The sequence below is a fragment of the Sturnus vulgaris genome, chromosome 13 (assembly GCF_052056855.1).
Source record: "Sturnus vulgaris isolate bStuVul1 chromosome 13, bStuVul1.hap1, whole genome shotgun sequence".
Classification (NCBI taxonomy): Eukaryota; Metazoa; Chordata; class Aves; order Passeriformes; family Sturnidae; genus Sturnus; species Sturnus vulgaris.
The window spans coordinates 15,195,328-15,221,436 of NC_142255.1; the positions used below are offsets into that span (position 1 = coordinate 15,195,328).

A 26,109-nucleotide genomic window follows, 5' to 3' on the forward strand; every position below is an offset into this window, starting at 1 on the left:
CGTGCCTTTTAGCTGGGAACACAAAGCCAGCGTTTCAGCATGGGAAAACTAACTAGTGTGTTTTCCCTCTGAATAAAAACCTGTGCCTTTGGGGCTTCAGGGTGAGGCTCTGCCACTGCAAGAATTCAGGTCAGTGTGTCCTTAATGGAAACCTTCTTTCAGCTGGAGATCACTGCTATGAGCTGGACACTGTGAGTGCCACCTGAAATTAAACAGCTGAAGCTTCCAGCTTTGCCCGAGAAATGCCAGCTCCTTTGAGGCAGCTGAAGTCAGATGTTCAGAGCAATTCTTGTCATCATCTCAATTCCAGGCTGAGCTTGGGGCTGGTCATTGAGGTGGGGTGGAGTGGGCACCACAGGCAAGCATGAGCTGAAGCCCTGATTGTCATCCTGGTGTGGAGCTGGGCTGGGAGGGCTGTGCTGGAGCCTCTGCTCTGTCTTTATTTGCTCAGAGCCTTGGCCAGATGCCTGGCACTATGCCAGCAGACCGGTTCTATTTCTGTTTGCTGATACATCTCCCTCCCACCTCATACCTTGATTAACATGCATTGATTTCTCCTCTTTCTGCTGGTGGAAAGGGTGCTCTGAGCAGCAGCAGCAGCTTGGTGTCTCTGGGAGGGGTTTCTGCATTGCATTTAAAACCCTCAGCATGAACCAGCAATAAGCACAATGCATATTTCAGGACTTGCTTTTCCCTGCCACTTAGTGGCTTTAAACGGCAAAATATTTTTGCAAAGACAAATTGCTCTGCAGGTAGCAGGCTGAGCTGCTGGAAAGGCTCCAGATGCCCCGAGGGATGTGAATGACTCCCTGCATCCCCGTCAACAAGGAGAGATGGCTCTGAGCGTTCATTTTCCACAAATGAAAATTAGAGGAGTGTGAAATATTGACAACAAATTGCAGCACTGTTTCGAATGCAAGGCAGTCCTGCTGCTGAAAGGCTGAGGGGTTTGCAACACCTCAGCTCTCCTAGGACCAAACCCTGAGTATTTTTTCAGAGCAGCAGAATTAAGACGATTTTCAATATGTACAGGCTGTTTCTGAGTAAGAAACAGCTAAAGCAGGACCCTTCCCCAGCAAATATCATCTGTGCCAATATGATGAAATTTGAATGAACCTGTGACTCTGCCTCGGGACAAGCCATTAGATTATCAAACTGAAGAAGAATTTTATGGTATAGGTTGCCTGGAAACATGGATAAAAATCTGCCCCTGGCCTCTTTTGCCCAGTAGCAATCCCCAGTGCTCCCAGTTTGTGGAAACACAGAGGGTGCCTGCAGTACCACAAACGTGGCAGTAGAAAACCTATATTTATTCTACAATTTCTCTCATGGGGACAGCGTGGTCACTCTCTGGATCCTGGATATTCCCCATTGGAAGAATGGCAACAATCCCAGCTTCTTTCTGCAGCACTTGCTTCCTTCCCCTCCTCTCTCTACCAAGTGTCCTAAAGTAGAGAGACATCTTCTGCTTCAGGTTTTTAACCCTTTTCTCCCCAAAAGAGCCAGGGAATCGGATTCACTACACATGGGTTCAACATGCATGTTATTTATTAGGATCAGCAGCTCTGTAAAGTTAGGCAAGAAGTTGCTTTTCAAGGCCCTGGGTGGCTCTAAACATTATTAAACATGGTCATTAGAACATGCTTTTCCAACCATTGAACGGCTGTGAACATTAAATATTTTGGTTTAATAAGTGCTTGCTTTTTCAGCTGCTGAGTGGCCTTAATCTTTTTTTTTTCCCCCTCATTAAAAAATGTTGTTTTTCCAGCTCATGAGCCACTGAAAATACTGTTCTGTTTTTTTCTCTTCCTTTTCCCCCCCTCTCTCTCTCTCTTTTAAATTTACTGATCAGGTTATTTTTATTTTTTAAAAAAGGTTGAGAATTTTGGAGCCTTTGGTTAAAATAACTTTTTTTCCAGCTACTAGAACAAGTATAGGGCAAGGCTTAAGATAACATAACAATCAAACCTAGCTTGTGTGAACAAGTTCCACTGAGATAAGAACATGCAAACTATCCAAACATCAGCAGATTGTCTTCTGACAGGATGGATGAATCACACTGCTGCATGCCAGCTTTCCCACCTGCCAATCAAGCTTGTCCTATTGTGTCATCCCTATAGATGCAGGGGGCAAGGTATGAAGCAATCCTGGGGTCAGAGGCCAGGCCTGTGTGTTTTGGATTCAGAATGAAGATAATGCCTTTGACTTAAATTTCATTTCCCGTATTTCTCTGAGGGAGCCCAGGTTACATAAGAAAGGTAATTAGGAAGAAAGGTCCTTTGCTAAAGCATTAGACTGGAAAAGCAGCTTCTGCTGCGGGCTCATTGTATGGCCATGGGAAAGTAATTTGTGCCATGAGTGTTGCCTAACCACCCCAAACTTCTTGGGATGCTCACCATGCCCCACCTGAGCTCCAGCTGTCCTTCCAGGAAGGAGGATGTCTCTGTAGGTCCTGCATTCTCTGTGCCAGGACCACAAACTTGAGACTCACATCTTAAGAGACATTAGTTGTCTCTGTTTAGGCAAATAGATGGCAATCTTAGTTTTTCTGCCTAGTCCTCCCATAAAATTAAATCCCAGGAGTCTGCTGGACGCACAGACTGCCCCTTACGGTGTTGCTGCCATTCCTGCTCCCACAGATCCCTGATTTTTAGGGTGGAGGAGCAGACACTGACAGGATGGCAGGCAGTTGCCAGGAAGTGGCCAACACCTTGCTCAGCTGGGGAGCTCTCCTGAGGGAGGCCCAAAGTGGCAACTTTCCCCCGTGGCTGGGGCATTTGGCTTTCTGCAGCTCCTAAATCACCCACTTGGAATGCTCTGTGCATCAGCCTGGAAGGGAGTCAAACCGTTTTATGAAAGCTGCAATTAGTGGCTTCCCACAAACAGCATCCAGCACTGACAAGTGGCTGCTATGTAATGCTGTTTATGGGCTTGTTTCAGGTAATGGAATTTCATTGCCTTTCAGGTGCTCTCGCCACAGGAAGCACACATATTTTTTCAGCTCTGTGATTTTTTCCACTAAATTGCACAGATCTTTATATTTGAGCAAGTGCATTGGAAACATTTTACTCTACATTTATTCTGCAGTTCAAGTCCTTCAAATATGTTCTACTAGGAAAACTAAGGGGGAAAAGCAAAGGGAGCAGAGATAGTGGGAAACAAAACCTGGCGTTCACAGATAGTAAATCAGTGTATATGGACTGCCACAGTGTGTCTGTGCTGTATTGGCTGATGAGGGGATCCAAAATTCTCCTTTTTCTCCATCCCCAGCTGTGGCAATTCCTACCAACCTCTACCTGAACCCGTATCTGTCTGTGGCTTTCCTGAGAGACTGAGGATGTGATGTGGAAGCGTTTTTGACTCTTCTGCACAGTTACATGCTAATTGCTTGGCAGGGAGCAAATCACCCTGAGACTTCAAATGGCCTCTTGAACTGCAGTTGGTTTAATGATATGGAATGATAGAATCTTTATGGTTGGAAAACACCTCTGAGATCATCGAGTCCAACTGTTAACCCAGCACCACCAAACCATATCCCCAAGTGCCACATCCACAGGTTTTGAACACTTTCAGCACAACTATGTTGTGTTTAATGTGGGAGCAGAGGGCAAGGGCAGGTTCCATTGGTTCTGGCTGGCTCACGTGGCATAATATCTCACCTGGGGTGATACATTGCCTCCAGCCAGCCACACTCCCTGCCCGTGTTGTCCATGCTAAGCAGAGTCCTGCTGGGCTGCCTGCACTGGCATTTGATAGGAAAAAGTATCCCACATGAATGGGAGTGCACAGAAAGCCCCTGAGATGTGATCACTTACACCGAGCCCGTTAGGTCATGGTTAGAGGCATAAAGAGCATTTGTCAGGAAAGCTGAGCACCAAAGTGCACAACATCCTCTTTTGTTCGTGAGCCCTGCTGAAATCATGAGCCTCAAAGGCAAAAGAAGGCTGTGAACCCAAGGAACAGGTGAATCAAAGGCAGAGGAGTTGCTCTAAGGGACAAAATTTGAAATCAAGGTTGCAGAAAACCTAATGGGATAATGCAGGTAATACTATCACACAGCACTAAAACAATACAGAACTAATTAGCTCAAATATTTGCTGACAACGTGGGCTTTGAGGAGAGGGGGGCATGGGGTTTCATAAAACTTAATTAACTCATAGTGTAAATCAGTTTCATTCATTGCCACAACGGAGCCAATCAAGATAGGCTTACTGTTTGCTCATTTGGAAAATGATTAGGATTCCCATTTAGACTTAATTACAGTGCAAAGGTTGACAATTATCATCTTTGTGGAAGCACTGGATACCACAGTATCTCAGCTGAACATGTGCCTGTAATTATAGACATCATTTTCTTAGCAGAAAATATAACCCACTTATTACCTGGATTTCATGCCTGTAATTACAGATAGTAGAAATTACAAAAAAAGAATCAGAATAGGGCTGGTGCTGAGTTACTTTGCATCTTTTCACAATAAATTACTTTGTGCCACTGTTTGTCACAAATTAAAATGTTGGTTTGTGCTTTACAGTCCCCACGGAAGGGAATTTGTGGCCATACCAAGGAATCAAACCAGCCACATGGGTCATATTTTGACACTGCCTAGAGCAGCACTACCTCAGATTGGTTTGGTTCATAAACCCTTCCTCATACCTCCTTGAAATTTCTTGGGTTACACAGGCGTGTACTTATCATTGCAGAGGCAAACTGCTGAGAGAAACTTGGTCAGTCACTTTGGAAAATCACAGCTTGATCTGAACCACAAGCCAATAGACTCACCCTGCTGACCAAAATAAACCACATTAATATTAAAGATTGCAAGCAGTGCTTGGCTAGGACCACTTTTGATCCTGCCAAACAAAAATGGTAAGCAGGTAGAGATTCCTCCCTTCTGCCAGCCCCAAGCCCTCCAGGAGGTTGCTTCAGCTCATCACATCCAGGGGCTGAGCCATGGCTGAGATAAGAGAAAAGGAAAGTTCAAAACATTTTACAGATATTAATTACAGATAAGGCAAGGGGTAAAATGAAGATATAATAAACACAAGCTCGATTCACTCTGATTTGTCACCATCCCCGGGCCTCTGTTTATCTCATGGGCTTGTAAAGATGGAGAATGTCCTTTGGAGGGAGCAGCAGTGGATCAGCACAATGCTGAGCACTAAACAAGCACCATCATATTTAACAACAAAGCTCAATTGGCTTCTTCCTTTAATTATATTTGTTTCCAAACCATGGTTAGTGAGGTGGAAGTGGGGAAGACTCCAACTTTCTTGTATTTGTTTCACACAGGACATGTCTGACCTTAGGTTAATGCCTGAACCTCCTGGGGAAAATGGCTCAAATGACTTTGGGACCAGAGCATCACATTTTCTTGGGTAGGTTTTTGCCTGCATTCCAGCTGAAATGCTGAGTTTGCAACAGATATAAATGATTTGCAAGGAAATAGAAGGAAAGAATGATTTTCCACTTATATATCCTCTATATTTTCCATGCTCTGTGAAGGAATATAGCATTAAAATTTTTCCTACCTTTGCTGTGCTTCTTTTGGAAAACTCTGTTTGCATTTGGAAATGAGCAGTGCCCCACTAGGAGGGGAAGAAACCCAGCTTTATCAGGACAGTAGTCCCTGTGGACCATAATCAACAAATAGTGAAATAGTGTCAGCAGGACTTCAGGGAGGACATTTTTGTAGCTGTGTGGAAAGGCAGAAAGGCAGCTGGGAGTCTAAAGGCAGAAAAGATTATTTTGGGGTTTTTGAGTTTTTTTTTTTGTTTGTTTGGTTGGGGTTTATTTTGGTTGTTGTTTTTGTTTTGGGGGTTTTGTTTGTTTGTTTGTTGTTTGTTTTTGGTTTTTTTTATTTTATTTTCCAGGAATATTAACTTGTATTTTCATTCTGCCATTTTTTTCTTTTTCATAGGTGTAGATAAAAGGGAGGAAAAAAGTTTTGAGTGTTAGTTGTGTCCTTTTGAATGCTGAATGTTCAGGTGCTTTTAATATTGCTTGAATGCTGAGCATTTTGTAAGGAGAATAAAAACAGTCATAAAAATAATAAAACAGGGAAAATAAGTCTTTACATTGTTTGAGGTACTTTTAAAGCTGAAGAAAGCTGGAGGCCTTTGGTTTTATTTTGTTTCTTATACCCCAATCACTGGAGCTTTATGTAGCCATGGAGCCTGCGTGGTATTATTGTGTTGCTGTGGAAAAGCTGAGGGTGGATTTTTGGATGTCTTGGCTCCCAGCTGCCTGGCAGCACAAAGTTCCTTCAGAAGTGAGCAGAGAATTCTCCTCATCTGCAGAGCCAGCCAAAGCCCTGGAATGCCAGGCACTGCCTGGTGTGACAGCAGGAGGATTCCACACGTGGGAGCTCGGAGCTGGAGCATCTCAGGCAAGTCACAACAGGGCAGCCGTGCCCCTGACACAGTTCTCAGCGCAGGATGAACGGGATTTCTTTTGAACTGCTGAACTACAAATTCCCCTGCTGGCCCAGCTGCCGTGGTGGGTGGGACGAGGGGGAGAAGAAAGGGAATGAGGCACCAATGCTGGTGTGCAGGTGTGGGTGGTGGGAGCAGCTGAGCTGCCAAACCCACCGGAGTTCACTCCACCCAGCTGGGAAATCTGGCTGGGTTTGACTGCCTGGTGCATGGAAAAGCTCATTTGGAATGCCTGCTATCTCCAACCAACCCACAATTAAGTGATTAGTTGCAATGATCAGAGGTTCAAAGAAACACACAGGGTTGAGAAGTATCCTCGCTTGTTTAAAAAGTAAGGATAACAATTTTTTTAACAGAGCCCAAGGAGAGAGGAATCCTCTTAACAGAAGGAAGGAGGAGGAAATGAACGGAGCAGAGATTTGTTAGCACATACCTAATCAGGCCTATTCACTGATTTCATGCAGAACTAGTTGTGCCACTTCAGTGTTTATTTATCCACTAGAGGAGTCCCAGATATGGCAACAGATACAGCAGCTTAATGGCACACACGTATTTGTCATCTGGTAGCAGAGACAGGTGAGATCCAAGGCAGTGCTGTGCATAATTCCTGCCTTTGAAGTAAACAAGAACCAAAATCTTAAAGATGGGGTTTTGAGGTTCAAAAGTAACGCTGTAACCTGTGGTTACAAATCGCTGACCTTGAGAAGATGGGAAAAAATATTCAGGAGCAAAGAAACACATGCTGAAAACAACCTCCTGCAAGATTCACCAAGCTAAATTTATATCAAACTACTCCAGTCTCAGAAATCTTGGGTTTCATTTACTTTCCTCCCTCACCCACCTTTAATATCATCTTTTTTTTTTAAATCTCTGCCAAAATTGTATATTTTTGTCTCAACCAGAAGCCGTCTGAACCTCCCTGTTGTTTTAACATTTCTGAATTAGCTTCATAAATGGAAGAAGTTTTGACTTGTCAATGTGAGTTAGGAATAGCAAGTTGATTTTCATATCCTTATCTGAATTCAGCCTGTCTGTGTATGTTAAGTGATTACTTAAGTATGTTAAGTCTGTTTTTGACTCTTGGAGATGCTGCCAATAAAGTCATCACCTTGCAGTGGTGTAAACACCACAAGAAGTCAAGAAAAGTCCATTTCTTTTTATAAAGGTTTCTGGAGGTTAAGCCTGGAATAGAATATAAAGTGGAGTTTTAAATTTCAGGGATAAGTAGCTGAGACAGCTATAGTGTCACGCAGATTTATAAAAAAACATTGTTACTTTATTATTGCCATTACTCTGAGTAAAAATCGGAGAGGAGAGGAACTCTTTTTCTCCCTTTGCTTTTTACCAGAGTTATTTTATGCCAGAATTCTTAGCTGTGCTATTCAGAAGTGATAATGATTTTAGTGTGGTGGTTGTGAATAAATCTTGCATGGAGCAGGGATTTGGTGACTAAGAGAGAAAGCCTTGGGTGCACACAGGTCTGACCTGTATCAGAGTTTGCATTAAGAAAGGATGAGAAGCAATGCCTGAGCTCCTCCACAGGAAGACTGTAAAATTATTTTTGAGAGAGATCCAGGTAAGGCTTATGCATAAAAATTAATCCAGGTGCTCAAACCCAAGCAATACATTTTTGATGCCGAGCATGTCATCTTAGTGAGCTGGAGAGACACAAAATTAAAGGTGAAGTGGCCCGGATCACCTTGGCTTTGGTGTTTGAGGCTTTTGAGTGCCTTACTATGAAAGAAAAATACAGAAACAAGTGCCTTCTGAATATGCTAATAATTTGAGAGTATTCAGGGGATGGAAGCTCCTTGCATGTGAAAAATATCCTTGGGAACCAGTGCTAGACATTATGCAAAGTGAACCTGGCAGAAGTGATGGGGAGCAGAATAGAACTGTTAAACAGGTTTGTTGTGGCTTAACACGTGTCTTCTGCAGGAGGAAACCTTGAGTGCTGGGCAGAAGGAGCCTGCAGAGGGCTGTGGGAAGAGCAGAGCCAGATTTGCATGGAAACACCTCATCCAAGGACAGCACCCAGAGAAACAGGGTAAGAGATCCAGTGCTGTGCACTGCACGTGCATCCAGGTATTTGCTCGTGGCTGGAGTCAATCAATAACTTCTCTTCAAGGGCTCCCAATCCTCCCTGAAGGAAACCCTGGGGGTGCCCACTCCAAGTCACACCTGGTCTGTGAGCAGGCAGCCCCTTGCAGGGGAAGAAGGAATGTCCAATTTGTTCAGCGAGGAAGCATGTTTTGAATGTCAGTGAAATCTGACTCCCTGGATCAGAAGAGATAGTGCATGGGGTTTGAGACAGAAATCTATCCCATTCTTGAAGTGGTTGGGAAAAAGCAGCGATCTGTGTGGGAAAGCTGGAGAAATGGCGGGAGAGAAAAGAAAAATTACATGCATTAGTGGTTTATGCCTTCCAGACATTTACAAACTCTGGGTAATGCAACTCAGAGGGAATTGTAGTCATTCCAAGGAGGCTGCATGATTTAAGAGGGCAGGAAGGTTGCAGTTTGCTCTATGGTTTAACCCACAAATAAAACTTCCATCACGCGGTTGAATATCTGGAAGGAATTTGGGGGTGCATTTTTTAGGAACACAGACATTAATAAGGCAGAGCTTTATTGCCTCAGTGACCTATCACCCCAGCATCATCTGGCCCTGTGCTGCCCATGGGATGGAGAGGTTAATGTGTAAAACACACCACAGCTTCAACAGATTTGGGGAAAGAAAGTTTTGCAGTTGTTGCACTTCTGATTTTTTTACAGACAACATTGCTCTTTCTGCTCTATTCCTTGAAGACAACCTACCCAATCCATTTTTCCCACTCTCTGCCTTCCAGAGGGAGTGAAAACCAAGGGACCATGCAGACCAAGGGCCAGTGCCCATCATCAGGCCATGATCTAATTAAATTAAAACTCTGTTACAAGTCCCTTAAATATATTCTCCTACCTGTTTCATTGAGTGATATCTTCCAGTCCTTTTCCTAAATAGTTGACACCTTAGGAAAGATCCTAGAGTGTTTCTCATTGTATTCCACTTGCAGAGGCCATCTTATTTTGTTTAATACATATTGTTATCTCAAGCTTAGGATGAATTTTCTCAGCATTTTTCTCAATAAACTGTATTTCACGTAGAATTTTCCCTTTTCTATTCCATTCTATTCCCTCCTTATATTGCCTGTATTTTTCACATTCCAAAATGCTTTTCTGCCTTGGCTTTTGACATGTAAAGATCAGACATATATCAATATCAATAAAATCCCTCAATCTGTTTTGTGATGAACAACAGATGAGAATGACAGCAGTGAAAAAAACCAAGCATTCTCTTTTCTTGAAGGCCATTAAAAAAAATGGAGGAAAAATATTTGGAACTGGGTTGAGAACTTCAGTCTACTGAGGGTTTAATTTTTATCCTCATTTTATTAGGAAAGGGAAACAGAGGCAGCAGGACTGGGCCAAATGAGTCAGTCATCCAGCCTAAGCAGATGTGCTGGCATGATTCTGGCGTCTTTCAGAAATACCAAGACTCATTTTGATTGTGAAATGCTTGCTGAAGTGCATTATCAGAGAGCCTCAAAGGGGTTCATTTCAGAGCTAGTGGTTTGAGGCTCCTCTGATGCGAAGGAAAAGTAGATAATGCCTCATATTTCAATCAGACTGTGAGCAAAGACCCAGAACAATCAAATTCAGCTCCTTTGCCCTTTACTCCATTCTTCATATCTTCTTACAGCTCTAGGAGAAAGTTTGAGCCAGTGGAAGCTGGAGCAAACTTGAAGAGTTGCTGCAATGAATAGAACTGAGAGAAACTGGGTTTGGACTCAGGGGGACATTTTAACAGCTCTTTCTGATCTGCTGGGGGAAGAGCAGCAGGACTATTTAATTCCTGCCATGTCAGGTGTAAAATGATCTTAGTGATGATGGAAATTTCCAAAGTGATGTACTCTTGATTTCCTTCCTTTCCTCTTTCTCTTGGGACAGCTCATCAGAACATCTGGCTCATGGTCCAGGCTATAATTTGGTTCATGATTCAAGTCTTCCCTCTCCCCTGAGCTCTTCTTGTCCCTAGCACTCCAGTCCAGAGGGGATCTAACTCAGGTAACTGGTGACCATTCCTAGCCCTGAATTGCCAAGACAAAGCATGGAGTTGCAGTATCAGGTGTTGAGGGTAATTAAGCAGCTGAACACAGTTCCACTTCCAATCCAGGCTCTTTGGAGAGCTGGAACAAAATGTGTTCTGTGTGGCACCAAAAGTCAAGGTACAACTTCAAAATACACCAGGTCAGCAGAGAAGTCCTTGCAGGCTGCTAAATTAGCTTCAGAAGCAGAGTGAGTGTTGGGCTGATGCCCCACAGCCATCTGCTGCTGTAACTTCTGAAAGAACTGCCCCTTCCTGCTGGTTCAGGTGTGCTGCCTTCCTCCTGTGCCAAATGCCTGGCCTTAGAAGAGCTCTGAAGGCTTTCCTTAGGCAGCAGTCAAAGTCTGAATATATTTTATATCCTAGTAAGATCTCACAGAGGAGAGAATATGTGCTCTGATGAATAAAAAATGAGGCATGCAGAGGATAGTCTAAAAAAAAACATTTTACCCAATTGTTTTGATTTTTCTTATGGATAAGGCTGCCATTGTTATTTGAAAAATGTGAAAATCATCTTTTGTAATAACTTTTTTTTTAAAGGAGGGGGGTAGAGGAGTCCAAATGGCAGGTATTTTCATTGTGACCCTTTTCAGAAAAATGCAGTGCAAACATATTTCTGCAAGGAGTACACAGGGCTTAGGCTGCTTTGACAGTAGCCAAAGCAAGCAGCAAAACATATGAATGCCTCCAGAGTGCTCCCAGGGTTTTGTTCCACTGCCAAAAGCTGAGACGTACACTCACAGCATGAGGCAGCAAACTCCTCTGGCTTTATGTGCTCACACATGAGGTGGATTTAACAGAGAGATTGTTCCACTCCCCTCTCTTCCCTTCTATTTCTCCCTTAAGGTCTTGGTCTAAGAAAATAATATGGAAGTAATTCTGGATCCAGTGATACTGAAGGCAGATGAAACAACTTTGCCAGTTGCAGCACATATTTGTCAAAACATCTGTGCTTGTGCACACTTTGGAAAGACCAGTTTCAGTGTGTTTCATCAGGATGCTTCTGTCTTGTGCCTGTGGATGGCCGGATATTGGGAGATTTCTTAGATACTGTGTGTGTTTCCTGAGGCTGTTCAGAATACAGGATCAAGATGCTGGAAGGACTTTTAGTGTCTGCTCAGGAGGATCTGGATAGATACAGGTGTTTTCCTTTCTGTGTCTTTCTGGCACTCTGGGAATTTGGGATGAGCTCTGTGCATTGCTGGTGAGACATCATGCCCTGAGAGACAGATCAATGCCATCCTCACAGGACAACTTTTCCTAAGTTCCCTTTCAACTTGCCTGTTCTCTGAGATCCTGCTCAGCTAATGGGAGTTCACTGTCCCCAGGGTAAGGAAAACTGTAATTCCTGGCTGCAGGGGTTGGGTTGCTTAAATATCTTCATTGGCACTGGGAGGCTCACATGAATTCAAAGTAGTTGGCCACTGTTTTGTGAATATAAACCTCTGCAGGCAACAGTTTGAGTTTATTGCTGTTCCATCAGCCTGGAGGAGGTGAACTGCAGGGGGATGCTGCACTTGCACCTTGAGCCTTTGTGTAACCATCAGAGTGGCTCTGGTCTGCATGGACTTCGTGATGGACACGATGATGGAGCAAATGTGAGCACTTCCCTCACCAAATCCTGCTCCCCAATCCATGCAACAGCAGGAGGTTCAGGCCTGAATCTGCAGAGCATGTTTCCAGGATGGGCCTTGAGGAGTGTGCCCAGTATGTATGAGGAATGTGTGTCTGCTGGCAAACACAAAATCCTCAAATCTATAAATGTGGGAATAGATCATGTCAGAGAGGAACTTTGATCACCCATGTGTAATTTTCTCATATGCAGATGTCAGCTTTCATAAAGCCTATGAGTTCAGCTTCAGATTAATGTGAGAGTTTTGCCCCATTTATTTTGTATCACTTAAGAAAGGTTGACTGGGTCCTTCAAAGAGTGTCAGCCCTGATTAAATTAACCTTTAGGAATCATTTGGTAGAACCTGGACATGTGTCTGTATTTGGAAATCTTTACTTGAACTGTCTTTTTTTCCGCTTCTGCTTGTACACTAAAACAGGTGGACAGTAATGCTGCTATAGTCATCTGCTATTCTTGGGTTACGTGGATCATAAGAGATTTTAATTACATGAAGAAATTATTTCTGAGGATTTATTGGGAGAATTGCTTCCGTGGGTCTCCCGCCTGTGCAGGAATGGGAGCTAGTTATGAAAGCTTTGGAGCTGTATCTGTAAGTTTGAAGCCTCTTACCCAGATCTCTCCACTATTCCCTCCTTTTTCTGCTTCTGAACAAAGGGCTGCAGATAGAGATCACAATCCTGTGCTAGGAAAAGCTGTTTTCTGAACACGTTTGTGCATGTAGAATATTTCCCAGAAGCAAATGCGTTTTTCTAATCTCAAGACTTCACTTTGTGCATCGAGATCAGATCTTAAGCAACAGGAATTCATTGCCAGACTTCCCCTCTGCTACGTACAAATTCTGCATATCAAAGGTGCTGGGGGCAGGATTCATCCGTGCAAAACTGATTTCTTAGAATTTTTGAAGCCAGGTTTTATCCAGCAGCAGGGTGTGATGGCATCACTGAAAGGCGTTTCTCTTGTTTAACAACTAAACAGAGTCAGAAAAGGCGAGAAACACCTTGAATATGATGACCGAATGGGGGTGCAGGAGTTTCTTCCAGGTGTTTCAGGCATCAAACAACTCCCTGGCTCTGTCTGATCAGCTTTGAAAGCTAAGATTAAAAATGTTTAGATTCTAAAAGTTTATGTTTTTGAAAGATCTGTTGTAGTTAGCACTGAGAGCCATGCTGTACTGGCACCACTGAAACAAACCCTCCTGTTTTCATGAAGCTGTGGTACCCAGAGCAGAAGTCAGTCTCCTGCAGGGCTCCAAGGCTGACAGCTCTGCTGTGTCTGCTTCTCCCATGTGAGCATTTTCCCACTGACAGCTGAGCTGGCCCCAGCACCTCTATGTTAAATGTCCCCAAAGAGGAATCTCCTGGGTGGGGCGATGCTGTGTGGGTGACCCTGAGCATCAGCTGAGGCAGACCTCTGTGCACTGATGTTAAACCAAGTGCCTGCTTGTCTCTGAGCTGTCAAGTTGTCACCAGTAGCTTAAAGAGCCCTTATCTCCCCTTTATGATGATGGGAATCACAAGATCTTAGTTTCTTATAGGCTGACTTCTTTAATTTCATCTTATACTGAGACTGCCAGACTAAGGAAAATTATGCACAAACATGCCCAGCCATCAGAACCCAAAGACTTGAATTATCAGTGGATTTCAGATGCAAAATCCTTACTATTCAATCTTCTTTCCTGCTGTGTGATATAAAACTAGATACCTAATCACACTCTCTGTTAGATTTGATTTATATCAAAATAGTTCACTTGCTTTGCTGAATAAGCTGCTCCTGTGTCTGGTTCTAATCTCAGGATTTCAGTCACGTAACCTTGAAGCAGATAGAGACCAGTAGAAGCAACTTCTGTAAAAGTAGGATTAAACTTCTTTAAAAGTGGAATTAAATGTCTTTAAAAGTGAATTCAACTGGCACGAGCACAGAGAGCTGAACCACCCTCTCTGTGTTTGCAGTCACGGTTGTTAAGAGGAGATAAAAGAACTTTCAAAAAGGGATGAAGGAGAGATGTTATATGAGGAAAATGATTATGATATCATTAGTTTCTTATTTGATTTTTGGAGTGTAAAATATTAAGTTGGTCAGTGAGGGAATGCAACAGGTAGAATTATGGATTTTTGGGAATTTATTTTGATTCAGAAGAAAATTAAATTTAGGATGTATCTGTATGGAAGGTGGCCTGAACATTTAAAGCAGATCTAAGGGTCTGTAGGTAACTTTGCATTCAAAGAAACAGATGAATTTTCTCCCCTTGCACCCAAAATCTCTTTGGGATCTCTGTATGTAGATGCATCCACCCAATGCTGCCTTATTCACAGAATTGCTTTGAACAACCTGAGACCTTCCCCAGGATCAGTGATTTACAAAAGTAAAAGCCATGATTCTGCAGGTGAGCTGGTGTCTGTGTGAGGTGGGGGACAGCTGAAAAATCTCATTCACCTGATGGGTGTGGAAGGAAAGCCAGAGAAGATGAGGATCCCCAACCCAAAAGAAGCTGTTTCTTGCTGCCAGGGTCCAGGAACCCTCTGTCGTGCAGATGTGAAATTAATAGCAAAACCTATTTCATTGTCCTGCCCCTTGGGGAAGCTGTGAGTACCAGCAGCCACACAAAAGAGGTAGAGAGGGGCCAGGGAGGACTCTTGAAAATACCAGATTTTATCTGTCCTTCCTGGTGTATTTATGGCTTCCACTGCTTAAACTCCACCACAGTAAAAGCTCAGTGTTGCTGTTTGTCCTTAGACGTTGCAAGTGTAAGGGCTGACCTGCTTGGAGTGGGATATTTTATTGTGAGAGTTTTATTAGCTCACTTTTTCATCTCATTTTAGGGAACAGAAAAAGCACTGGTTAACTTAGGCTGTAAAAATTAAGGAAGCTCTTCATCAGCAGAGATGCCTTTGCAGTAACCTCTGAAGACCACCAGTGGTGACAGAAACTGGACTGCTTTTAAAACAGAGGTGAATGAGTGAGGTACTAGTGCTAAGGAGCTATAATGACCCTAATTAGGGTTAATAATTTTACAAGAGATATTAAGCTTTATTAGTGCTGGAGGCAATTTCACCCCGTGGTTCTTGAGTCTGACCTGTGCTGTTGTCCTCTTATAGAGCAGTAGTGTAACTACACTGGTGTTAATCTTGATTTTCACTGTTAGACAAGAAGGAAGGAGCCAACATATTTTCAGGGTATATTTTGTATACCTTATTCAGATTTTATAGAACCCTACTGGTTTCCTCCCTCTTAAACACTTAAAAATTTTCTAACACAAAGTGTTGTTTGGAAGGCTAAGATAATTCAGGAGGGGGGAGGTGCTGAGGCAGCCAAAGGTGTGTGTGATAAATTAATGTAATTACTCATTTTTGCACTGTAGCTCAGAACCTGCACTGTGGGAGCAGTGGATGCACATGAATGCAGTAATAAAGGTAATATTTCACCAGCATAAACAGAGATGGACACATAAACACCATCTGAGACCCACATTATTTCTAGATACATTGCCTTGCCACATCTGGCCCCATGATAACAGAACGGGGCTTTCATGCTATTTTTACTCCAGACTTTCTTCTCATAGGACTTTTGTTTGATTTCCTACTGCCTCTCCCTCCTCCTCTTTGCCTCTGACTGCACTCCACATGTGCTTGGGCATGACAGTAAACATGCAAAATCCCATCAGCAAGGCAGTCACGGAAGGAGAGAAAATGTAAATTTTATTTTTCTATTTTCCTTCTCAGATTGCTCTGTCTGACTGCTCATGCTGGCTGAAGGATGTGGTTTGGATATTTCAATCTGCTGGAACAACCTTCCAGACTTCTTGCTCTGGTCCTGTCTTTGGGCCCTCCCTGCAGAACAAACTTCTCAATCAAGTTGTTTTCCTTTAAATTCTCATCCATTTCAGCAACTCGTTCCCTTAGCCCAAACTTACCCACCTAACTCTCATCCACTGCTCCTGTACTGAAGTTTGTAAGATAATTTAAAATTAAATATGCCATTCTCCAGGTGTGGGAGTGGTTTCCATTGCTCTTCTTTGTCTTTCTACAAATGTTCACTGTGCAAAGATCTCTGTGGAGGCAGGCAACCTAATTACAGAAAAATGTGTGAACAAGGTCCATGGTTGTGCCTTAAGTCTTCCACATTGGTATTGAAATCTAAATTTGAGAGGAGTTCTAAGAACCACAGCTTTGATTTTTGACCAGTTGATCAAGGAATTTGATCAAGCAAGGCTCTGTTCTGCTATGGGATTTCTCAGTTGGGAGATAAACCTCATAAATCACCACAGAGGAATCTGTGAGAATGAACATTTTCCTCCTGTAAGAGATGTTTAGTAGAAAGATCCCAATGAGATAATCTTTACTACTCTCCTGTAAGGTTTTGTTCTACTTTCCAGTTGTACAAATCCTGCATAGTTTAGGAAGTGCAAAAAGTTGTTCAAACCCATTTTTTTTTTCCTTTCCTCTCCTCCTTGCCAGAAGTGTGAACTGAGCATCACACTCCCAAAATGTTCTGTACACTCACCCCCACCTTAACAAATATCTAGGGAGAATTCTTCAGTCTGTATATACAAAATATTAATATAAAAATTTAGCTCTCTTCTTTACTCTGAGTGAAAACTTTAGAAAGGGGTTTTAATAGATTTTTATCTTACTGACTGGCTTGCCCTGTGGTGCAACAATAAGGAGTTACAAGCAACTTGCCAATGAAATATTTCACTTCAAACCTCTGATTCAATATATGTGTGAATCCATCTGCACTGGACTACTTTAATATCCCTTGATCTGCAATAATAACTATAATTAAAGCCAAAATGAAGTTTCTATTGCTCATTTTCAGGTTATTTTGCCTCAAAGCAGCTCTGTGTAAATGTTCTCATGAAATGTTATGAGCCCGAATGTTTTCAGATGAGAATACCAGGCCAAAATCGGAGGTTTTTTGAAAATACTCTCAACAAAATGCAGAACCAAATGTTTGATGTTTCCTGGGATTCCCAGTAATTTGAGTGCTTTATGCAGGAGCTTCTCCACAAGTTGTTTTGAGGTAAATATTCATGGCAAAAGCAAAGTTGTACATCAAAAATATCAGTGAATAATGGATAGAACACACTAGAGCATAATGCACATGGTTACATGTAGTCTCTGTTGCAATAAAAATGAGCCCTGCTCTGCTTTATACCTTAGTGTCTGTAATAACCACACACAGGTAGGAATTCAAAGTGAAAGTCCTGTAACATCTGGGTAGCTCATTTTTCCATTTCAGATGTTTCTTCGTCTCTCTGTTTTTTTATCCACTCTGACTAATGAGGACATTGCAAATACTCAAGCCTTGGAAGAAAATCTTTTTCCTTTGGAATTAAAACAAACACCATTCAGTTCCAAAAGCTTTAACTTTTGTCCCGTCTTGTTTTGTCTTTTGCTTAAAACAATAATAATAATAATGACCATAATAAAAACCATTTTGTCTTATTTAGGCATTTCCCAAGTCAGTACTAAACTAAGCACAGAAATTACCTTCTATTGGCCACTGGAGTTATTAGAAACACAGAGATGTCCCTGTTCTTGGGGCATCTAGAATGGGGTACTGAGAACACAAAATATACTCAGTTAAATGCATTTTGACTTTACAGCACCCCAGCTCAACTGGACTAATGTATTTTTATGGGGTCATCCAAGCAGACATGCAAATTATAAGTGAAGCCCAGCAATCTGAAGGGAAATGTTTGCCAAATTCACACGTTGTACTGTGTCTCCCTGCAGATTAATGATTGCAAGAGATTTGCTTTTTAATGTAGGAAGGTGAACTGGCATAAAGTGGAACATCCACATTAGAAAAAGAGGCAGCATCTTGATGTTATATTGATCTTTTAAAATGGCTTTTAAAAAAAATGATAGTTTCTGAATGATTCCATAAAATGATAAGTACCTGCAGTATTAGAGACTGGACACAAGATCCAGAGAGGTCTTGTCCACTATTCTGACCACATTCTGTGTGTAGGAGTAGGAAAACAAAATATCTCTAAACACTAAAACTTTAGTTTTGAGTTTTGAGCAAAACTTGAGTTTGGCTCCTTTATGCAAATCTGTCCTAAAGGGAGGGAACACAACCATTGCATACTGAACCCACTGGAAGTGCATTTGAGTAATTTGCTTTCTTTTATTCTCTGCAAAGATTCCTAAGCTAAAACACGTGAATGGGCTAATTTGTTTAAAATGCTTTTTCTTCTTTCTCTTTATGTTGCCTTTGGCAATTTTAAGCCTTCAAAGACAGCCACGGTTTCTTAGCAGTTTGCCCTACTGAAGTAAGACTTTAATCAAGCTCACTAGCATCCAAATATGATGTGCAGCTGTATGCTGTGCAGCTGATTGATTAATTTTTAGCCTCCCTGGGTTCCTCAGAAAAAGATGCAGATATTTTTCATGTAGTTCTTTTCCCAACCTTACCTCATTTGTTCTGCTGTGATAAATAGGAAGAGGCTAAATGGACGTCTTAAATCTAGACAGTTAATTTCATGGTAGTCAAAATAAGATTTTGGGTTTTTTTTTCCCCACAGTCTTAAGGATTAGGATCACAAAAAAACAAAACAAAACAAAAAAAAACCAAAACCAAACCAACCAAACAAAAAACCCCCACAAAAACAAAAATACAAAAAACAAACAAAAACCCAAAGCAACAACAACAACAACAAAAAAAAAAAAAACAAAAAAAACCCCAAAAAACCAACACAAAAACGCCAGCAAACCAACCCCCCCTCAAAAACCCCAAAAACCAACAACAACAAAAAACCACCCTGAACGACAAACAAGCAAAAAAAACTCACTAAAAACCCTCAAACTCTCTCCCCCCAAAAAACCCCAAAAGCTAAAAACATTTATATTAAAGAAGCCATTTTATCAAAAAGTGGAAAATAATGAGTTTTGCAGATCAGACTGCTTTATACTCATTATGAGATTTGTTTCATACAAATGAGGATCTTGAAACTGAATCTTCTGTCTCGAGTACAGAGGTGGCATCAGCCCCTCTTTCCAAATTCCCCCAACGTGGCTGTTCCAGTTTGCTGATCTTACCCACCCACCAAGTTCATTACTCTGGCTCATCTCTCTCTCCCTACAGTTTTCATGAGAATTGCTGAAAGGTTTCGTTTTAGTTCCACTGTGGAATGAAAATCAAGTGTCAAGATCATGACAGCTGGGGCTTTGGGGTTCTCTTTTCCTTTTAATGGAATGAGATTGCAGGTTTTAATCTGCTCCCATGTACTGAAATCCCGTGTTCAAATTGGCATTACTGAGAGGGAGACAACTGTAGTTTGGGTATCAGTTCTCTGAGACCTGCAACCTGCCTGGCAAGGAAACGTCATCAGGTAGGTTTTACCTCACTTAAATGCAATTATTCCAAGGACTTGCTCAATATATGTACCCTGAAGTGGGAGAGACACCACAGAGAATGGAAAGATGGATGGCAGGCTTGGATGAATGCCCTAGTTAGATTCTCTATATTAGATTGTCATGCTTTTCCTGGCCCAGATGCTAACATCTAACACATTTTTAATACTATTGCCTGTTGAGATCCTATTAGAAAATGATTCAGAGTCTGGAAAGTTAGGGGGAAAAAAAAGTTAATTCCCTAGAAATAATATGGTCATTATGTGTACACTGAATTCAATATGTAACTTGGGTTTTTTATGGCCTCTACCATCCTGCACACCAGCTTTTTAAAATTGCACTCACATTCATTATGAAGTAAATGCCTAATGCATGTGAATCTCAAAACAGTTTGTAATTTAAATTCCTATTGGAAATAAAAGTAATGACCCACAATAGCTCATTAGTGGCTTTGCAAATGTTCATTATTTCCTTTCTCTTTGTCTTTCTCTTGGTTTTCTCCCCTTACTAAAAGACAGGGGAGTTTAAAGGTTTAGACTACCTTTAGAGCTATCCATCTCTAATGACCCATGAAAACGAACATTCGATTCCTGAATGAGGAAATCATCATTCCCCGGTGTTTTTGAGGGGATAAGTGTGTTCACTTAGCAATCTGTGAAGAACCTGGGTATTCCAGATGAGTTTAAGAATTTTTTTATATTTATGCCTAGGGGAATTTTAAAAAATATTCTGAAATATCAAAAGAAATACGGAGAAGGCCAAGAAGTCCCTAAAAGATGGATATGGACAATTTGGATTTTGAATCCAGGATGTTGTTAATGATACCCTGGATGCTGCTACACTACCAAAGATTTGTCCATTGCTTGGAGATGCACAAGGAGAGATAATTCCATGGTTGTAAGGAGAGGCACACAGCCCATTTCCCCTGGCTTCTCTGTCAGATGAAGACTTAGCATCTGCCACACAGATGATCCTTGGATTTCTGGGTAAAATGGTTCAGGAGAGAGGCAACATGGGGTAGAAGTGACATTCTACCCCCATGAGCAGGATTTTAGCGTGCCTGCTCTGGAATGGTGTCATCTTTAATAAGAGGGTCACCCTTAAAAACACACCCTTAAAAATCCACAGATTCTCACTGCCCTGAAGTCCCCAGTCTCTCAGCACCACTCCCTGTTTGGCTCCTTGATGCTGGCTCATGTGGCAACGTTCGCTGTTGCTCTGGAAATTCTAAAACGCTCCCTGCCCCAAAATCCTTGCAGCAAAAATTCTGTGGGATCAAACCTGTAACCCACATGGCTCAAGCATGCTCTGCTGTAGGGCGTGCTTGGAGAGAAAACGAGGGCAAAATATCTTATTTATCTCTAGTTTCTCTCTTCCCCAGTGATTTTTTTTTTCTCCTCATTAGCAATCAGGATGTGGAGCCTGTCAGTGTGCTGCTGATGGCTGGTGGGGGCAGGCCTGAAGGCAAACCTCTCTAGAATATAAAGGAACAGATTGCTTGCTTGTGGAAGGCTCTCATAAGTGCTCACCAGAAGTTTCACTGACTACTTTCTGTGTGTGCAAAGGGATTACTTTGGCAACGTGTGCCTGAAACAAAACCTGGTAACGTGCTTAAAAGCATTACCCATTGTTGGAATTTGGGTTATTCAGTGCAGTCATTAGATCACACCCAATAATTCTGTAAAAATTGATTTTTCCATCCTAAGGTCAATTCATTTTATTGCGTTGCTTCAAGCAGGTTTCTCCCAAGCACAATGGTCCTCTGTGAGCCACCAGCACCGTGGCTGGTTTGCTGATGTTTACGTTAAGTCATCTAAGATTTAGCTTTGACTGAGTTTGGACAAAACTAGCTCATTTGACCTATGATGCATTGCTTTTAAAAAATAACAAGGAACGTTCTTTTTTAACCCTCTTATCTGCTTCTTGCCTGAACTCTGAGATCACTTGTCTCCGACTGGTGAGGCTTACTGGAAGCAGCTTCTTCCCTCTGAGCAGGAGAGCAGCTGCTCTCTGCCAGTTTCTACCTCTCAACAGAGAGAAACAAAAGGTCAGTCCCCAGTTTCTCATAACTTGCATGCACTACATTGTTTTCTTTTTCAATTTTTTAGCACTATTCTTATTCAGATCTACTTAACACACCCACTGCGTGCTTCCCTCTCCTCTGGTGTGTACTCTGGTGTGTCACTCTTTAGTTTTGCCCTTCGGGGAGGTGTCAGATGTGATGCTAACCAACCTTTCCAAATCCCAATTTAAAACAATATTATCCTTCTCACTTTGCTCGCTATAAACTGACTACACAGTACCACCTGCTGATGGACCAGCATCACAAACCTGGCTTTTATTACAGTTTTGTTGGTTCTTTTTTCAAAGGCAGAGTTGTCTGTGACAGCATTGCCTTCTTGGGAAGGGGCCCTGTGTAAGAGGCAGGAATGCTCTCGTGTTTGTGCAGTGCTTTGGACTCTGTCATCTGCTACCACTTAGCAGAAGGATAATGTTGTGTCAGAAGGCGACTTGTGCCTTAGAAGAAAGAGTGAATAGTGTCCATTTTTTCAGAGCCTAAAAAGGCAGAAGAAAAAAATGAGAGCATAAGCCAGCAGTCCTAAGGCTATTCTGATTTGCATCAGGATCTGTATAGGCCATGTATGGCTTACAAAGCCTAGGAATCATCTACATCTACATCTGTCACTCGCCCCAAAGTTCAGGAATGAAGTGTCTGAATATCAAGGTCATTATACTTCATTAGTCTTCATTAACGTGAGAGCTGATATTGGTCTGATCTCTTATTTCAAAAGCTTTTACTACTGAGGCACCAAACCACTTGCCCTCCCCAAAATTCAGGAAAGAAAGTGGTGTCATTTCAATTAGCAACTTTTGCCCTTTGTCAATACAGAGAAATATTGATTGTAGTTTTGCAGTTGTTGATTCTGAATCTGTCAGTCACCCCAGAACGTTCCAGTAACTTCTGGCCTAATAAAAGCTTGCAGGATCTGTCCCTTCTTAGGGAACAAACTCGGTGTAATCACAGCCAGATAACTGTCAAAGAGAAACAAAGCAAAGCCAAGAAAAAGAGGGGACAGAGCCAGATCTTGGTATTTTGCAAATCCAGATTGTCGTCTCCTTCAATTATCCATCGGGTGATTAAGAACAGTCTATCCCACGGGCAATACTGCCAGGTTCAGGAACTTCCTTTTCACCCAGTTTGCATGGCTTTCTCTGTCTTTTTTTGTCTTCTCTTTTTCTTCTTTTAAGATGTGAAATACTCTGGTGCATGAGTTTTGGTTTAGGAAGGCTTGCTTTTTTCTTTTCATTTCATCAAGACAGAGTTCCATTTGTTCAGCATCTGCACAGGACAACATCTGGAGCCCCAGGAAATTCAGCTGCTCTGTGTATGACGCTTAAATGAAATTACTTTTTCATGCACTTCAGAAGAGTATCAAGAGCATCTCTCTGACCAAACAGGGCCTTTTGTTCTCCTCCAGCAAGTGTTTCTCATTAAAAATGTCATCTCCCTAACAAATTGCTTCATTGCCTTTGCAGCTGGGGTTATTGTTTTCATGGTTTTGTACTTGTGTGATTCTCTAAGGGAGCAGAAAGCTGGGAGAAGCAGGGCTTGGTTTCTTCTCCCTTTGCCCTGTGTGTGCCATGCTTGGACTTCCCACTTTTGGGGTGCAGTTTCGTGTATTTACCTCAGTGCCCTCTTGGGCTGCCCATGTGAGGCAGAGCATGGGGCACAGGCAGCAGCACAAGTGTTGGGGACTGTCCCATTTCTGTTCCTGGGGACTGTCCCAGGGGCTCTGAGCAGCCAGGTCTAGTGCAAGATGTCCTTGTCCATGGCAGGGGGTTGGAACTCAATGATCTTTAAGGTCTCTTCCAACCCAAACCACTCTGTGATTTTGTGTCTTGGGGCTGTTATGCTTGCACTGGGATGGAAGGTGAGGAGAAGGAGAAAGCAAAGTGAGAAATATCCATTTAAAACTGGAATATAAAGGATACCTTTTAATGAGATAAACATCTGTATGAAATACATGGTTGGGTAATTTTTCCAGGTATTATTCCCAGGTGGAGTATGCAGGGCAAGAAAATCCTGCAAGAAAACCTAAGTTATCTTTAAGGACTTAGGAACTTTGTGGTGACTTTCCATGGGAAGTCTGAACAGAAATAAAACTCGAGACTAGGGGAAGGAGCTGTAGGAATTCAAAGGGAGACAGGATCAGTCAGTACATGCTGCACCAAGGCTAATACTGCAGAATGTGTGAAGTCCCTTACAGTAGTGAGCAACTCTGTGCTGAACCTCATCCAGCAGCATAGAACTGAAGAGCCTGTATAATTTCCTTGAAGAACCACTTAGAAAATGCCTAAACTTCAAAACACATTTTGCAGGGAGGACATTATTTAAAGCCCAAGCATAAACCCCTCATTTTTCTCACCTCTGGCTTTTCAACCAGGATTGCCTCCTTCCTGCATTTTGAAAAGCCTTCCTCCTCACCCCTCACTCAAGAGAGATACATGCCAAAATCTTAAACTCACAGAATGTTCCAGGTTGGAAGAGGCCTATAGAAGTCTGGTCATCTTTGAAGACTAATTTTAATGGCAAGTTGTAAATAATGTAGAAGCTCCATCTCACTGGCTTAAGTGTTCCCTGCATGTTAACACACCATCTGCTTAATCTGAGATCTCTTTTTTTGTAGGTGACTACAAATTACTCCTTAATAATTTCACTGGCCCTATAAACTTGCTGGGTAATCAATTTACACAGGCTTACTGCCCACTTTCACAGTTCTAGTGCTGGTCCCACAGTGTTTGCAGTTCTCTTAAAGTGTTGATTTCCTGAGTCATGTATTTCCCTAAGAATGCAGGTTTTCAGTTTTTCAAGTGGCAGGAGCTGCAGAGAAATGTTGAAAGGCTCATGCCTAAAGAATCATAAATGAGAATGTAAGTACTATTCCATCATTTCTATAACTCTTCACAAGTCTTATTGCTATTAAGACATTCTGTTGTTTAAAACATCAGCTTGTCATTCCAATTTATCCTTCATTTAAGCAAAAGATAGGAATACTTGCAAACAATTTTTTTTTTCTGTTTTAGTGAGTCATTTCTTAACGGGATGGTTTTCTAGGTTTGTTTCTCTGTTTCATGTGGGACACGAGCAGCCATTTAGCTCACAAACCACAACAGTTACCTTTGGTTGTCTCGGGCACAACTGATTTAACCAAGTTACCTCTCCTCCTCCCACTTGTAGGCAATGAAAACAATTCCTGTGTGTTAAATATAGCAGCAGGCACAGCCTTCCTGTGAGGCAGCTCTGTTTCAGGCTGGAGCAGAAACATTGGGCACCACACCGTGGAAAATAAGTATGTAGCAGTTGTAAATATACATGTATATTTATATATATAAAACAGTGCTAGAGCCCACAGTCTGTAATTTGTGGGTGACCTTTAACTACATGAGGATAAATGGTTACAAATGAGGACCTCTGCTCTTGGCTTTCGTAACCTATTTTGTTACTTCTGTTGGTAAATCAAAAAACATGTATATCCATGGGGTTTTTGGAGTGTAACATTTGGCTTAGATTTAAGCTAGGATAACTGAACAAAGTGGAAAACCAAACAAATAAATATGATTATCCTGCAGTGTTTTGTTTTATGGAGTCAGGTTCTGAAATAAGTGAAGCATGTGGGATACTTTAAGGTCTGTAAGACAGACTTGCTATTCCCATAATGAAATCTACTCCCTGAATTAGGTCTTTGTGCTATTAAGAGGTTTTTCTTGTGTTTATTTTGTTACAAGACTGCATTTTTGCTGGAGTCAAGCGTGTTCAGCTTGGATTTTCAGAGGTGCTCGCGTGATGAGGTTGGTGACATGACTCTCTGATTCTTGGAGGACCAGCTGTGGTCTGGGTATCAGTCTCCAAGACCCAGGGTGTTCCAAGAGGTTTGGTTTTGAAATGCACCTAGAAGGATTATTTGGAATATGCACAGAAATTCAGAATGAGATGGAAATAAATGCATTTTTTTACAGGTAGATTATTTTCTACAAAAAAATCTTTGTGGCTGGGGGGTGATGGTGGCTCTCTGAGAGCAGCAGGTAGGGAAAGCTGGAAGGAGATTCATCACTCAGAAGTCACATATGGTGTTCCCAGTCCCTATAGCTGGTCTTTTTTCCCCTATCCTTAAATGCCCATAAGAGCTTTCCCCATTCTACTTGGTCATCACAACACAGAGAAATAAGTTTCAGGATGTCTTCCAAGACCTTAAATAGTCAACAACTCTCTGGGCTCCTGATTTCTCTGCTTTAGTTTCAGTGGCTTAATTTCTCTGTGGCAGGCTCTGATTGCTACTGTGCTGTGACCCATCTCTCTTTTTCTTTTGAAGCCCAGATATTCATGTCACAACAGAGAATCAATGTTGGTCTTCATTCATTTGTCAGCTTATTACTTATTTACTTCAAGATTTCTTGAACAAAATGAAGCAAAATGAAAAAAATCCAAACAACCCAAAACACACACAAAAAGAGCAAAAATATTGATGGACCATCTGTGTGTGGC

General features: G+C 41.9%; 1 protein-coding gene across 5 annotated transcripts in view; it reads left to right on the plus strand.

Annotated features, from left to right (window-relative positions):
- The first annotated feature begins 6,233 nt into the window (after positions 1–6,233).
- LOC148222261 (uncharacterized) overlaps positions 6,234–26,109 on the plus strand; it is a 41,746-nt gene continuing 21,870 nt past the window's right edge. For 4 of the 5 annotated variants that reach the window (XR_015806546.1, XR_015806547.1, XR_015806545.1 and 1 more), the window contains exons 1-2: positions 6,234–6,385; positions 8,370–8,478. Coding sequence is in view for 1 of the 5 variants with exons in the window: in XM_088172642.1 (XP_088028768.1) it covers positions 6,316–6,385; positions 8,370–8,478 (179 nt within the window). In the remaining 4 variants the exon portion in view is untranslated. Of the gene's footprint in view, positions 6,386–8,369; positions 8,479–10,417; positions 10,535–26,109 lie in introns of all 5 variants that reach the window. The other variant, XR_015806548.1, reaches the window with a different exon arrangement.